Genomic DNA, 13,187 nt, shown 5'->3' on the forward strand with positions numbered 1-13,187 from the left:
TTAGAAATATTTTAATGTAATGAGGGTAAAAAGAAAAATTATAAAGGGGAGGGAGGGGTTCAAGTTTTTACACAAGTTTTATATTAAGGGTTTTTTTTATTTATTTTTACTAGATATGAGTATAATATAGGGAAGTCTGGGGGGAGGGGAGGGTTAGGGAGGGTTAGGGAGGTTGGGAAGTTTGGGGTGGGTGGTGGGGGGGGAAAAAGGGGTGAAAATGTAATTGTAAAACTTTTGCAATAAAAAAAAAGATAGAGAAAATGCAGAAATAATTTCATGACATTTAAAAGGAGGGAGGGAAGAAGGCTAAACGAGGATTCCACCTCTAATCAAAAGAATATAAAAAATAATTATTTTCATACAGTCATACAATTTTCATACAATGTCATACAATGATTTTGAGTGAAATAGAAGCAAGTGAAGGCTGGAAGGAGTACTTTAGGCATTTGTATAGAAAAGATAATAATATACTAAAAAGTGGGACTGAAACACTTTATATAAACATTACTGTTTGAGAACTATAGATGAAAAAAAAAGTCATAAATGCTGTAAGGATGGTGTAACTAGAAAATATCCCGTGATGGATTTTGGGTTACTTATAGAGTGGCTGAGTTGTGATTATAACTCTATGGCTGAGTTTACTGTGTATGTAAAGTAAAGACTGCACCTGTTCCTGATAACTGGAAGAACGCTATCATTTCTCCCCAATGCAAAGAGCAAAGCTGCATAAGTGAAAGCAAACACTACTTGGAAATTAGTCTGTTCATTTTTTTAGGGTTTTGGTTTATATGGGTGCAAAAGATGGCCATGAGCAAATTTGGACCATGAGCAATTTTGGGCAGAACAGTGCAGTTTTATGTAAGAGAAGAGAAAGAGTGTTTAAACCAGGTCAATGAGAAGAGTATCAATGTAAAAAAAAAAAAAGAAAGAAAGTGTAATGTAGGTTTTAGCTGATTTAAGGAAACCATAGGATACAGTGAATAGACCTTGATTAAGAAATATTTTGAGTCAATATGGAGTTGAAATGTGATTGCTCAATAAGAGCAGTTTATGATGGAAGGAAAGGGAAGCATGCATGAGAATTAATGGACTGTTTAGCAAATTGTTCAACACTAAGCAAAGAGTACAGAGTACAGAACCAGTTTGGTATAGTGCAGTGGTGAAATCCAATTTTTTTTACTACTGGTTCTGTGGGCGTGGCTTGGTGGGTGTGGTGTGGCTTGGTGGGCATGGCAGGGGAAGGATACTGCAAAATCCCCATTCCCTCCCCACTCCTGGGGGAAGGATATTGCAAAATCTCCATTCCCACCCCACTCTGAGGCCAGCCAGAGGTGGTATTTGCCAGTTCTCTGAACTACTCAAAATTTCCGCTACCAGTTCTGCGAACTGCTCAAAATTTCTGCTACCGGTTCTCCAGAACCTGTCAGAATCTGCTGGATTTCACCCCTGGTATAGTGGTTAGGGACCAGGCTAGAAACTGGTTGACTATGTCAGGAGTCTTTAATTTATACCATCCTGGAAAAATGATTGTCCAATCTTTTCTTCAAAACATCCAGCAATGGAGCACCCACAACTCCAGGAGGCCAGCTGTTCCATTGATTAATTATTTTCATTGTCAGAAAATTCCTCATTTCCAGGTTGGATCTCCCTCTGATGAGCTTTCCCATTGCTTCTTGTCCTGTCCTCAAATGCTATGGAGAGTAAATTTATACCTCTTGCCTGTGTTAGCCCTTCATGTATTGGAAGACTGCAGCCTTGTCACCCTTAAGTCTATCTTCATTTGGCTAAAGATACCTAGTTCCCTTAGCTGTTCATCATATGATTTAGCTTCCAGTCCCCTCATATTTGTTGTTCTTCTTTGCATACTTTCTAAAGCTTCAGTATCTTTTTTTGTATAATGGCGGCTTGAACTGCTTGTAGTATTCCAAAGGCAACCTCACCAGTGTGGTGTAGAACAGTACTATCACTTCTTGTGATCTTGGTACTATCCCTCTGTTGATGCAGCCTAGGACAGTACTGACTTTTTTTTTTTTTTTGCAGCTGAAGCACACTGCTGACTTAGGTCACCAGGGCACCTAGATCCTTTCATAGGCACTACTTTTTAGCTAGGTACTTCCTATCCTGTATCTGTGCATGTGGTTTTTCCTAATTGCAGGACCTTACTTTTCTCACCACTGAATTGCATCTTGTTAAATAGGGCCCAAAGTTCAACTCAGTCAAGATCCTGCTGAATCTTGAGACTATTTTCCAAAGTATTAGCAATTCCCCCCCCCTCTTGTGTCATCCCCAAATAGGATGAGCACCCCTTTAATTCCCCTATCTAGGTCATTTATGAAGATGTTGAAGAGCACTGGACCCAAGACAGAACCTTGAGGTACCCCACTGCATGCTTCCCTCCATGTAGATGTAGTTCCATTGAGGAGTACACAGTGAGTGTGGTTGGTCAGCCATCTGCAAATCCATCTGGTGGTGGATTTGTCTACCCCACATTGTTCTGTCTTACCAAAAAGTAGGCTGTGGTCTACTTTGACAAATGCCTTACTGAAGTCTATTATATCCACAGCATTTCCTTGGTCCATTCATTTATTCACTTTATCAAAGAAGGCAATAAGGTTTGTTCAGGGGTGAAATTCAAAATTTTTCCCTACTGGTTCTGTGGGCGTGGTTTGATGGGCATGGCAGGGGAAGGATATTGCAAAATCTTCATTCCCACCCTACTCTGGGGCCAGTCAGAGGTGGTATTTGCTGATTCTCTGAACTACTCAAAATTTCTGCTACCGGTTCTCCAGAACCTGTTAGAACCTTCTGGATTTCACCCCTGGGTTTGTCTGTCATGATCTGTTTTTAACAAACTCATGTGGCTTCTAGTAATCACCTTATTTCTTGACCAATCCACTGCTTACTTTTTTAGGGTTTTCCCAAGTAATGATGTTAACATGATTATCCTGAGGTTTTCTGGATCCTCTTTTACCCCTTTTTGAAGATAGGAACTGCCATCAGCTCTTTTCCAGCTCTCTGTGTCCCATGTTCCAGGAACTCTGTAAGATTATATTCAGTGGTATCTCACATCTGCTAGCTCCCTAAGTACCCAGGGATGTAAACCATCTTGTCCAGGAGTTTGAACTCATTTAAAACAGATAGGTGTTATCTTACCAATTCCTTGCCTATTTTGACCTGCATTTTTATTCTGTCTTCCACAATGCTGGTTGGACTATTTTTCCTTTTACATGAAGATAGGTGCAAAGAAAGAGTTCTGCCATCTCCCTGCTGCCCATCACCTTCTTGTTATCTTCTTTCCTTAATGGAATGAACATTTCCTTGACTTTCTTCTTGTTCTTTACATATTTGGGGAAAAAACCTTTTTGTTATTTTTGACATTTGTTGCAAGTCTTAGTTCATTCTGTGCTTTAGCCTTCCTGACTCTGTCCTTTCAGATTCGGGCTAACACCCCTCTTCCCATTTTTATACTTTTCTTTTTTGTTCCTCAGTTTGTCAGAGTCGCTCTCTCTGTCTCTCTCCCTCCCTCCCCCTCCCCCTCTCCCCCCCCTCTCCTTTCTCTCTCTCCCTCCCTCCCTCATTCTGATGTATTGTTTTTGTTTGGGCCTTTATTGTCTCATTTTTCAGAGTTTCCCAGCCAGGCTAAACAGTTTTTCCCTCTAGAATTTCCATCCATGGAAACCTTTCTATTCTCTCTTACTTTGTGGAAGTCAATTCTGTTAAAGTCTAAAACACTAATCTGACTTTGTTTACTTGTCTATGCCTGCATTATGGTGAATTCTAGTATGACATGTTCATTCACCTCCAAAGTTCCTACCACTGAAATGTCAAACATCAAGAATCCTGAAGAGAAAAAATGTACCAGTTGTTGAAAAGAAAGTAAGTTCCACTAAACAGAAACAGAAGAAACTGAAGTTTTCTATTTTTCCTTATCCAAATACTAATTGCATTTTTAGGACATAAACAAACAAAAGTGTATTTTTTCCCAACATTTTTGTGTGAGTTTTTAAGGAAAATGATTAATTTTTGAAATTTACATGTTAAAGTATCTGAAGTATAATACTTGGAGAATTTATGCTAATCTAATGAAATAACTGCAGCATATTTTTTTTTAACAGTTAATCCTAATATTTCATGGAGAAAGAAAATCACACTACGGTGATGAATTTTTTTCTTTTGGGATTCACAGATAACCAAAATCTACAACTGATTCTATTTGTAACATTTCTATTAATATATATAGCCAGCCTCACAGGAAACATTACATTAATGGCACTTATCTGTGGCAGCCCAAACCTCCATACACCTATGTATTTTTTCATTGGAAACTTATCTTTCCTGGATCTCTGGTATTCCTCTGTCTATTCCCCAAAGATCCTGGTAAATAGCATCTCTGAAGACAAGAGCATTTCCTTTGGAGGTTGTGCTGCTCAGTTCTTCTTCTCTGCTGGCCTTGCCTACAGTGAATGCTATCTTCTTGCAGCCATGGCCTATGACCGATACATGGCCATTACAAACCCACTGCTGTATGCCACTCATATGTCCAGAAAGTTATGCACAGGACTGGTGACACTCTCATATCTCAGTGGTTTTATCAATGCTACAATAATAACTATCAAAACCTTCACGTTGAGCTTCTGTAATGGAAATGTAATTGATGACTTCTTCTGTGACCTACCTCCATTAGTCAAACTTTCTTGTAATGTGCCTGAGAGCTACCAATCAGTGCTGTTCTTCATTCTTATCTCTAATGTAATTATACCCCTGGCACTTATTCTTGCTTCATATGTCCTCATCCTGGCAGCCATCTTGAAGATACGTTCCGCTGAAGGGAGACTGAAGGCCTTCTCAACCTGTGCCTCTCACTTAACTGCTGTCACTTTGTATTATGGCTCCATCCTCTTCATCTACTCACGCCCAAGTTCCAGCTATGCTTTGAAGAGAGACAAAGTTGTATCTGTCTTCTATACAGTTGTGATCCCTATGATCAATCCTCTCATCTATAGTCTCAGGAATGAGGAGGTAAAGAAATCTTTTAAAAAGAAAGCAAAGAAGTGGAAGATACCCTAAGTAAATATGAATGAAAACATGTGCTTGTACTTTATTACCCTGAAAATATTACTATAGTTTAGGCTGCATTTACATACAGATTTATTATCAGATAATCTTTTACAAAATGTCCCTGTAAGAATGATTTCTTTTACATAAATTGCTTTTTCTTTTCCTTTTTTCTGTTTTTCTTTTATTTATTTATTTTCCAAATAAGTTGTTCTCACATAGAACATATTTCTTTCAAACCTTAACAAACAAACAAACAAACAAACTTTGAGGAGATTTTCAGCCATAATTATTATTCACAAGACACATAGAGGCAAATGTAGTTTTACCCAGGTTAATATTCTACAATAAAAACTTTATGTTTTCAATTCTTTCATCAATACTCATTCCAACATTGCCTTGCTGGCCAGGCTAAGTATGTATTTCAGTAGAGTTCATTTGGGAACCTAATAGTATGTAGTTCATCATTCTATGTGATATTTTCAAAGTAATGAAGTTCCCACCTAGTTCATGAGCTTTCCAAAAAGACTTGGTATAGAAGCCAATGGAGCTTTCGCCTCTATTCACAATCTTTGGTATATTTCTGCTGTCCTTCCCAGATCGAATCAGTGAAGTTTCCATATTTTGTGGGTTTGGTTAGAGGCAACTAATTCCACTTGCTGTAGGAAATGAAATGTATCAACACCCCCCTTCCCCCAAAAACTTCTTCATTAATGGACTGCCTTGAGCCATCTCAGGTATTCACTCCATCATTAATATATGACTACTCATACAACAGTTCATAATACATGATACATTCAAGACAAATGAGTATAAATACAAATGAGTACTGAATATAGAATAGAACAGAATAGAATTTTTTATTGGCCAAGTGTGAGTGGGCACACAAGGAATTTGTCTTGGTGCATATGCTCTCAGTGTACATAAAAGAAAAGATACGTTCATCAAGAATCATAAGGTACAACACTTAATGATAGTCATAGGGTACAAATAAGCAATCAGGAAACAATATCAATATAAATCGTAAGGATACAAGCAACAAAATTACAGTCATACAGTCATAAGTGGAAGGAGATGGGTGATGGGAACGATGAGAAGATTAATAGTAGTGCAGACTTAGTAAATAGTTTGACAGTGTTGAGGGAATTATTTGTTTAGCAGAGTGATGGCATTCAGGAAAAAAATTGTTCTTGTGTCTAGTTGTTCTGGTGTGCAGTGCTCTATAGCGTCGTTTTGAGGGTAGGAGTTGAAACAGTTTATGTCCAGGATGCGAGGGGTCTGTAAATATTTTCACAGCCCTCTTTTTGACTTGTGCAGTATACAGGTCCTCAATGGAAGGCAGATTGGTAGCAATTGTTTTTTCTGCAGTTCTAATTATCCTCTGAAGTCTGTGTCTGTCTTGTTGGGTTGCTATATATATAATCACTAATAAATCAGGTTCGCCTGATTCGCCAGTTGCGTCCCTTTCTAGATCGGGACTCCTTATGCACGGTCACTCATGGCCTCGTCACCTCCCGTCTGGACTATTGTAACGCTCTCTACATGGGGCTCCCCTTGAGGAGCACTCGGAGACTCCAACTGGCGCAGAGTGCAGCCACGCGGGTAGTGATGGGAGCGACGTGGCGCTCCCATGTAACACCTCTCCTGCGCGAGCTGCACTGGCTCCCGGTGGTCTTCCGAGTGCGCTTCAAGGTTTTGGTTATCACCTTTAGAGCGCTCCATGGCTTAGGACCTGGTTATTTACGGGACCGCCTGCTACCACCAATAGCCTGCCACCGACCAGTACGCTCCCACAGAGAGGGGCTCCTCCGGGTGCCATCGGCCAAACAATGTTGACTAGCGGCCCCCAGGGAGAGAGCCTTCTCTGTGGGGGCACCTACTATCTGGAACGAGCTCCCCCCGGAGATACGGAGGATCCTGGATCTGTGTACCTTCCGTCGCGCGCTCAAGACTTTCCTATTTCATCAAGCCGGCCTGACCTAAGTCTTTCCCCTTTTAAATGGAAATTTTAAATCTGGTTTTAAATTATTGGGGTTTTAAATTTGTTCAGCCAAATTATTTAATTCATTTTAATCTATTTTAAATTTTGTATTTATATGTTTTATTCTATGGCTGTTCACCGCCCTGAGTCCTTTGGGAGTAGGGCAGTATACAAATTCAATAAAATAAATAAATAAATAAATAAATAAATAAATAAATAAATAAATAAATAAATAAATAAATAAATAAATAAATAAATAAATAAATAACACCATGGATGAAATAGCTGTGTCATATAAAGAAAATCACAGCTCATCATTTGCGCCCCTTTGGGAGTCATAGTTATTATTTCAAATGTATTTCAACTTCTCAAAAGTAAGTTAAAATTATAAAGAAGACTCGGTAATTAAACATTGTAAAGTTGTAGTGCAGTTCCCATTTCTTTTAATGGGAGTTAATAGAAACCATTTGTTCAAAATCAGAACTACTTAGGTAATAGCAAGTTTTCCCCAAAAGAATTAAGATCTCTTGCATAAACCAAAAGGCAGCTGAGGAAATGCTGTGACCAAATTAAGCAGACCTGGAGCCTAGAGCTGGAAGATGTCTGTATTTCTCCCCAGATGCAAAGAATTTCCTAACTCATTTCATATAGAAGAAACCCACTTACAACCAGAAAAGAAGGAATGCTTTAAACTATTGTAGATGTCACTGAGATCAGAGTAAATGGGTAAGTTTAGCCTGTTCTGGCCATTGGGGTTTTATCATATATATCCACTTTGTGGTGATGACCTTTCTGCTACATTTTAATCTGGTTCAAATTTTTTTTGATTGAAATCATAACTCATTTCTCATCATGAATATCTTTTATTTTTCTTTGCATCTTCCCACTAGTCAGATAGTATATAACTCTGATTGCTGCATTCTTCAAGTTTCCACAGTGTTTCTACGACTCAATGGAAAATACCACATGGGTGACAGAACTGATACTCACAGGGTTGACTGATGATCCACAGTTGCAGCTCATCCTCTTTGTGATATTTTTTGCTGCTTATACCATCACCCTAGTGGGGAATGTGAGCATGATTTTCTTTATCAGGCTCAGTCCTCAACTCCACACACCAATGTAGTTTTTCCTCACTCACTTATCATTCTTGGATATCTGCTGTTCATCAGCTATCACCCCAAAGTTCCTATGCCATCTGTTAACAGAGAAGAAAGTTATTTCCCTTGCAGGTTGTTTTACTCAACTTTACTTTTATGCCCTATTTTCCACTGCAGAGTGTTTCCTCCTAGCTATCATGGCCTATGACCGCTATGTGGCCATCTGTCACCCTCTACTCTACTTGGTCACCGTGTCCCAAATAAAATGTGTCCAACTAGTAGTCGTTTCCTACATTACTGGGTTTGTACATGGTTTAGTGCATATCATTCCTGCATCTCAGTTGTTCTTCTGTGGACCAAACATCATTAAGAATTTTTTCTGTGAGGGTCCTGCACTACTACAACTTGCCTGTTCAGATATCAGTTTAAATAATCTGTTGAAATTTATATTTATTGGCTTTACTATAATAACAACGAATGTGGCTATTCTCACATCCTACACTTATATCCTGATCACCATTTTAAAGATGCGCTCTGCCAAGGCTCGGAGGAAAGCCTTTTCCACATGTACATCTCACCTCATGGTCATCACTATTTTTTACGGATGTGGTGCTTTTGCATATGCACAATCACAACCGAGCAAGTCTCACTACATCAATCAAGTAGCTTGTATATTATATCTAGTAATGACTCCAATGATCAACCCCTTAATCTACAGCTTGAGGAACCAGGAGATAAAGGTTGCCTTTAGAAAAATTATTGGGAAAAAATGTTGTGTTCCTTTTTATACCAAAACCTGAATACCCTTAGAACTCCAGTAACATGTAGAAATATAGGAGGAAATACTTGTATATTAACAGGATGGTTATCTGATATATTTCCCCTTGGGAGGTTACTTGATTGAATTGTTTTGCTTTCAATTATAAGGGACCATTGGTATTTAGCCAAGAAATATTGTGAGAGCAAAATCTACTTTCACATTTTAAAAATTCACCAAGTTATTGTCATTTTCTTAATGTGATCTAATTTCTAAATGTTAATGATGAAACCCCAGTGAGATTCCTCAGGTCAAAAAATATAAAGATGGAGACACACACACACACACACACACACACACACACACACACAAATAATATAGAATGGTGTATTATTTAAAAACCTGAGCTATGGTATGGGATTCTTTTGAATCACAAAGAGAATGATTGTGATTTTAAACCTCTACGTTAAAAAAAAACATTTCAACCAAAATAGTCTGTCTCTTGTGATATTCCGACTCAATAATTAATGTGACATAAATCACTTGTTGCTTTTTGTAATAAAGTCTACACACAGGTGGTCTAGATTCTGTCTTATGGCTAGTTGTGGATTTTCTTTCAAGGTCAACTCAGTGGCTGCTTCATGCAAAATCCTAAATTTTGCAGTCTTTTCACCCAGTGACTTTGTGCCTACAGACATTTGTGCAACAAGAGTGCATTCAATTATCACACTAAATAAAAGATGACAACATGGAAACTGCTATTGTGTCATTGTGTGCTGTGTTTCTTGACTGAAATTCCCCACGCTGGTCACTCAGATGGGCACACAAGTGTCACCATATGTTAAATTTCAATATCATGGGCCAAACTAAAAGAATTGAAAAATATTTCTTACTCATTTCATATTTATGCTAATAAGATTCAGTAATATGCAGAAGGATTATTTTGTTCATTATGGTTACAAGAGCAGAATTTGATTATTCTTCCAGAATTTTACTTATACTACGATGTGCCTTTTACCTCAGTTAATGGACTGTTGCAACAGGGTAGGAGTATAAATTCAATGACAATCACACCCTCCCCCATGTCTCCCATCCCCACAACCGGTTCAGAACAAAATTCTACCCAGGAAGGTTCTTGCCAGTGAAATTAAAATTCTGAATCTACAATAGGACCATACATATCTCCCCCTTCATTTTAGGATCAGCCTCTTTAGGTTGAGAGACATCCAGCATCAACGGTCAGGAAGGTGTGAAACTATGGTGAAGGAGTTCATGAATAAAAGTATAATGGGTGGGAAAATGAAAGGATAGAAGGACATAAATTATAGAGTTCTTTCTTTTTTACTTTATCTTTCTTTTATATTTTTATTTATTTAAGTTTCCTTAAAAACCCTGCTGACTTAGCAAGTGTTATTTGGATTATCTTGGAACATGAGGACATTAGGGAATTTCATGATGTCATCAGGCAACGTCTCATTCAACCATTACAAGGATCAACTTTAATAAACTATTACCTTTACTATTATTCTTATCGTGTGGTAAGAAGTAGAGATGACAACGTAATGAGAATAACTCTAAGAGTCAGGTATCAGCACAGGAGTAAGCATTGTCACCATCTCACCACCCCTGCATGCAATCATTGTTCCAAACACTCAGTCTTCCCCAACAGATCTTACATTGCTGCCTAGTGAAACAAACTTGGTGAGTATGAAGCAGGAAAAGTGACTTTACCCTTCCTTCCTTCCTTCCTTCCTTCCTTCCTTCCTTCCTTCCTTCCTTCCTTCCTTCCTTCCTTCCTCCTTCTCTTCCCTTCCTTCAGCTGTAGAAACATAAATTTATCAACATCCTCTCCCTTCAAAAACAAATTTCTTCATCAATAGGATACTCCATCATTAATTTACTGTATGGCCATTCATATTTACATTAGAACACTTGATAGATACTAAGAAACAAGCAAATAAAAATAAATATATACAATAGTATAGAACAGCGGTTGAAATGGTTATGTCATATAAGGAAAGTTCTAGATATTAATTTCCACACTCAACTGAGTCATATTAACTATTTCAAGTGAATTTCAACTTCTCAAAAGTGAACTAAAATTTTCAAGGGAGTTTATTAATTAAACATTGAAAAATTGCAGTGCAGTTCCCATTTCTGATAATAGGAATTAATAGAAAGCATTTGTCTAAGTTCGGAACTACTTAGGGACTGGCAAGTTTTCCCACTAGAAATAAGATTTCCTGCACAGACCAAAAGACAGCCGAGGAAATGCTGTGACCAAATTAAGAAGACCTGGATCTTGGAGCTGGGAGATATCTGCATTTCATCACAGAACTTCCTAACTCACTTCATATTGAAGCAATCCACCTGCATTCAGGAAAGAAGGAATGCTTTAATCTATTGTTGATGTCACTGAGATCAGAGTAAATAGGTAAGTTTAGCCTGTTTGAGGTCTTTTGGTTTTTATCAGAATAGGGTGAGAATTTTGAAATTGTTCTGTATTAAAGATGGAGAAACTATTGTTTTTACACTAATTCTAGTTGAAACTAGTGATAAATGATTATTTAGCATTTATCAGGTACAATCTGATAAAGTTGCTCCACCAACATTCAGGAGCAACTGAGAAGAGGACATCCTCTTTTTTATTGCTTACCAGATATTTGAGGAATATAACAATAACATGTAGATTTACAGTCCTACATTTTAAGTATTTCAAGTTTCCTCTTCTCTCAAAGACAAAACTGTCTTATCTCACCCTTTGAAGATTTTAGATCACAAACTATCTTCCTACCTCTTACTGTATTCCATATGATTATTCTTTAATTATATTTAGGAAGAAAATTAATGCTATTGTCACATCATTTGAAGGTGGCTTTTCATTCTTGGTCCATGTGTTCTTTCAGCACGTCAATAATTTGTACATTTGATCAAGCATGAGATGAAGGATGTTATATAATATATTGTCATCCCTTTCGTGCATCCACCTTGGGTGATGAGTCGTAGGTTACATTTTAATCAGGTGCAATTTTATTTTGATTGAAACCATAGTGCATTTCTCATCATGAATATCTTATTCTTGTTTGCATTTTTCCACTGGTCAAATAGCATATAATTCTGATTACTTCATTGTTTCAGTTTCCAAAGTGTTTCTATGATTCAATGGGAAACAGAACACAGGTGACAGAATTCATACTCACTGGATTGACTGATGATCCACAGTTGCAACTCATCCTCTTTATGATATTTTTTACTCTTTATGCTATTACCCTGTTAGGGAATGTGGGCATGATTGTCTTAATCTGGATCAGTCCTCAACTCCACACACCAATGTACTTTTTCCTCAGTCATGTATCATTTGTGGATATCTGCTGTTCATCAGCTATCACCCCAAACTTCCTATGCCATCTTGTAAAAGAGAAAAAGGTTATTTCTTTTGCAGGTTGTTTTACTCAACTTTACTTTTATGGTGTATTTTCCACTGCAGAGTATTTCCTCCTAGCTATCATGGCCTATGACCGCTATGTGGCCATCTGTCACCCTCTACTTTACTTGGTCACCATGTCCCAAATAAAATGTGTCCAACTAGTAGTCGTTTCCTACATTACTGGGGTTGTACATGGTTTACTTCATATCATTCCTGCATCTCAGTTGTTCTTTTGTGGACCAAACATCATTAAGAATTTTGTCTGTGAGGGTCCTGCACTATTACAACTTGCCTGTACAGATATCAGTTTAAATAATCTGTTGAAATTTATATTTATTGGCTTCACTTTAATAACAACAATGCTCATTGTTCTCACATCCTACATTTGTATCCTGATTACTATTTTAAAGATGCACTCTGCCAAATCTCGGAAGAAAGCCTTCTCCACATGTATATCTCACCTCATGATCATCACTGTTTTCTACGGATGTGCTGGCTTTGTGTATGCACAATCACAACCTACCAAGTCTATCTACATCAATCAAATAGCTTCTGTGTTGTATCTTGTAGTGACTCCAATGATCAATCCCTTAATCTACAGCCTAAGGAACCAGGATGTAAAGGTTGCCTTCAGAAAAATGCTGGGGGGGAAAAAATGTGTCCTTTTTTATACCAAAAACCGAATACCGTGAAAACACCAGTAAAATATAGAAATATAGAAGCAAATATGTGTATATTAACAGTATGGTTATCTGACACATTTCTGCTTGGAAAACTACTTGACTGAATTAGTTTTACTATCATTTCAGGGACTATTGCAATTTAGCTCCGATATTTTGACAACAAAAATGTTCATATTTAAATATT

General features: G+C 37.7%; 3 protein-coding genes across 3 annotated transcripts; all 3 read left to right on the plus strand.

Annotated features, from left to right (window-relative positions):
• Window positions 1-4,131: 4,131 nt before the first annotated feature.
• Window positions 4,132-5,067, plus strand: LOC139327407 (olfactory receptor 9G19-like). Its single transcript, XM_070957225.1, has one exon. It carries the CDS (start codon window positions 4,132-4,134, stop codon window positions 5,065-5,067), a length of 936 nt encoding a protein of 311 aa, XP_070813326.1.
• Window positions 5,068-7,988: 2,921 nt separating this feature from the next.
• On the plus strand, window positions 7,989-8,936 carry LOC139310505 (olfactory receptor 5J3-like). The gene is given in 1 exon segment (XM_070934677.1): window positions 7,989-8,936. A coding segment is annotated over 1 exon segment (948 nt).
• Window positions 8,937-12,055: 3,119 nt separating this feature from the next.
• On the plus strand, window positions 12,056-13,012 carry LOC139310515 (olfactory receptor 5J3-like). The gene has a single exon (XM_070934689.1). The coding sequence runs from the start codon at window positions 12,056-12,058 to the stop codon at window positions 13,010-13,012; it is 957 nt and encodes a 318-aa protein (XP_070790790.1).
• Window positions 13,013-13,187: the final 175 nt, after the last annotated feature.

The sequence above is a fragment of the Pituophis catenifer genome, unplaced genomic scaffold (assembly GCF_029215685.1).
Source record: "Pituophis catenifer annectens isolate HBS135680 unplaced genomic scaffold, rPitCat1.0.hap2 SCAF_1, whole genome shotgun sequence".
Classification (NCBI taxonomy): Eukaryota; Metazoa; Chordata; class Lepidosauria; order Squamata; family Colubridae; genus Pituophis; species Pituophis catenifer.

What these genes read in the sequence shown, in the direction of transcription:
- LOC139327407 (XM_070957225.1), top strand. Translation starts at nt 4,132, where the DNA reads ATGGAGAAAGAAAATCACACTACGGTGATGAATTTTTTTCTTTTGGGA.
- LOC139310515 (XM_070934689.1), top strand. Translation starts at nt 12,056, where the DNA reads ATGGGAAACAGAACACAGGTGACAGAATTCATACTCACTGGATTGACT.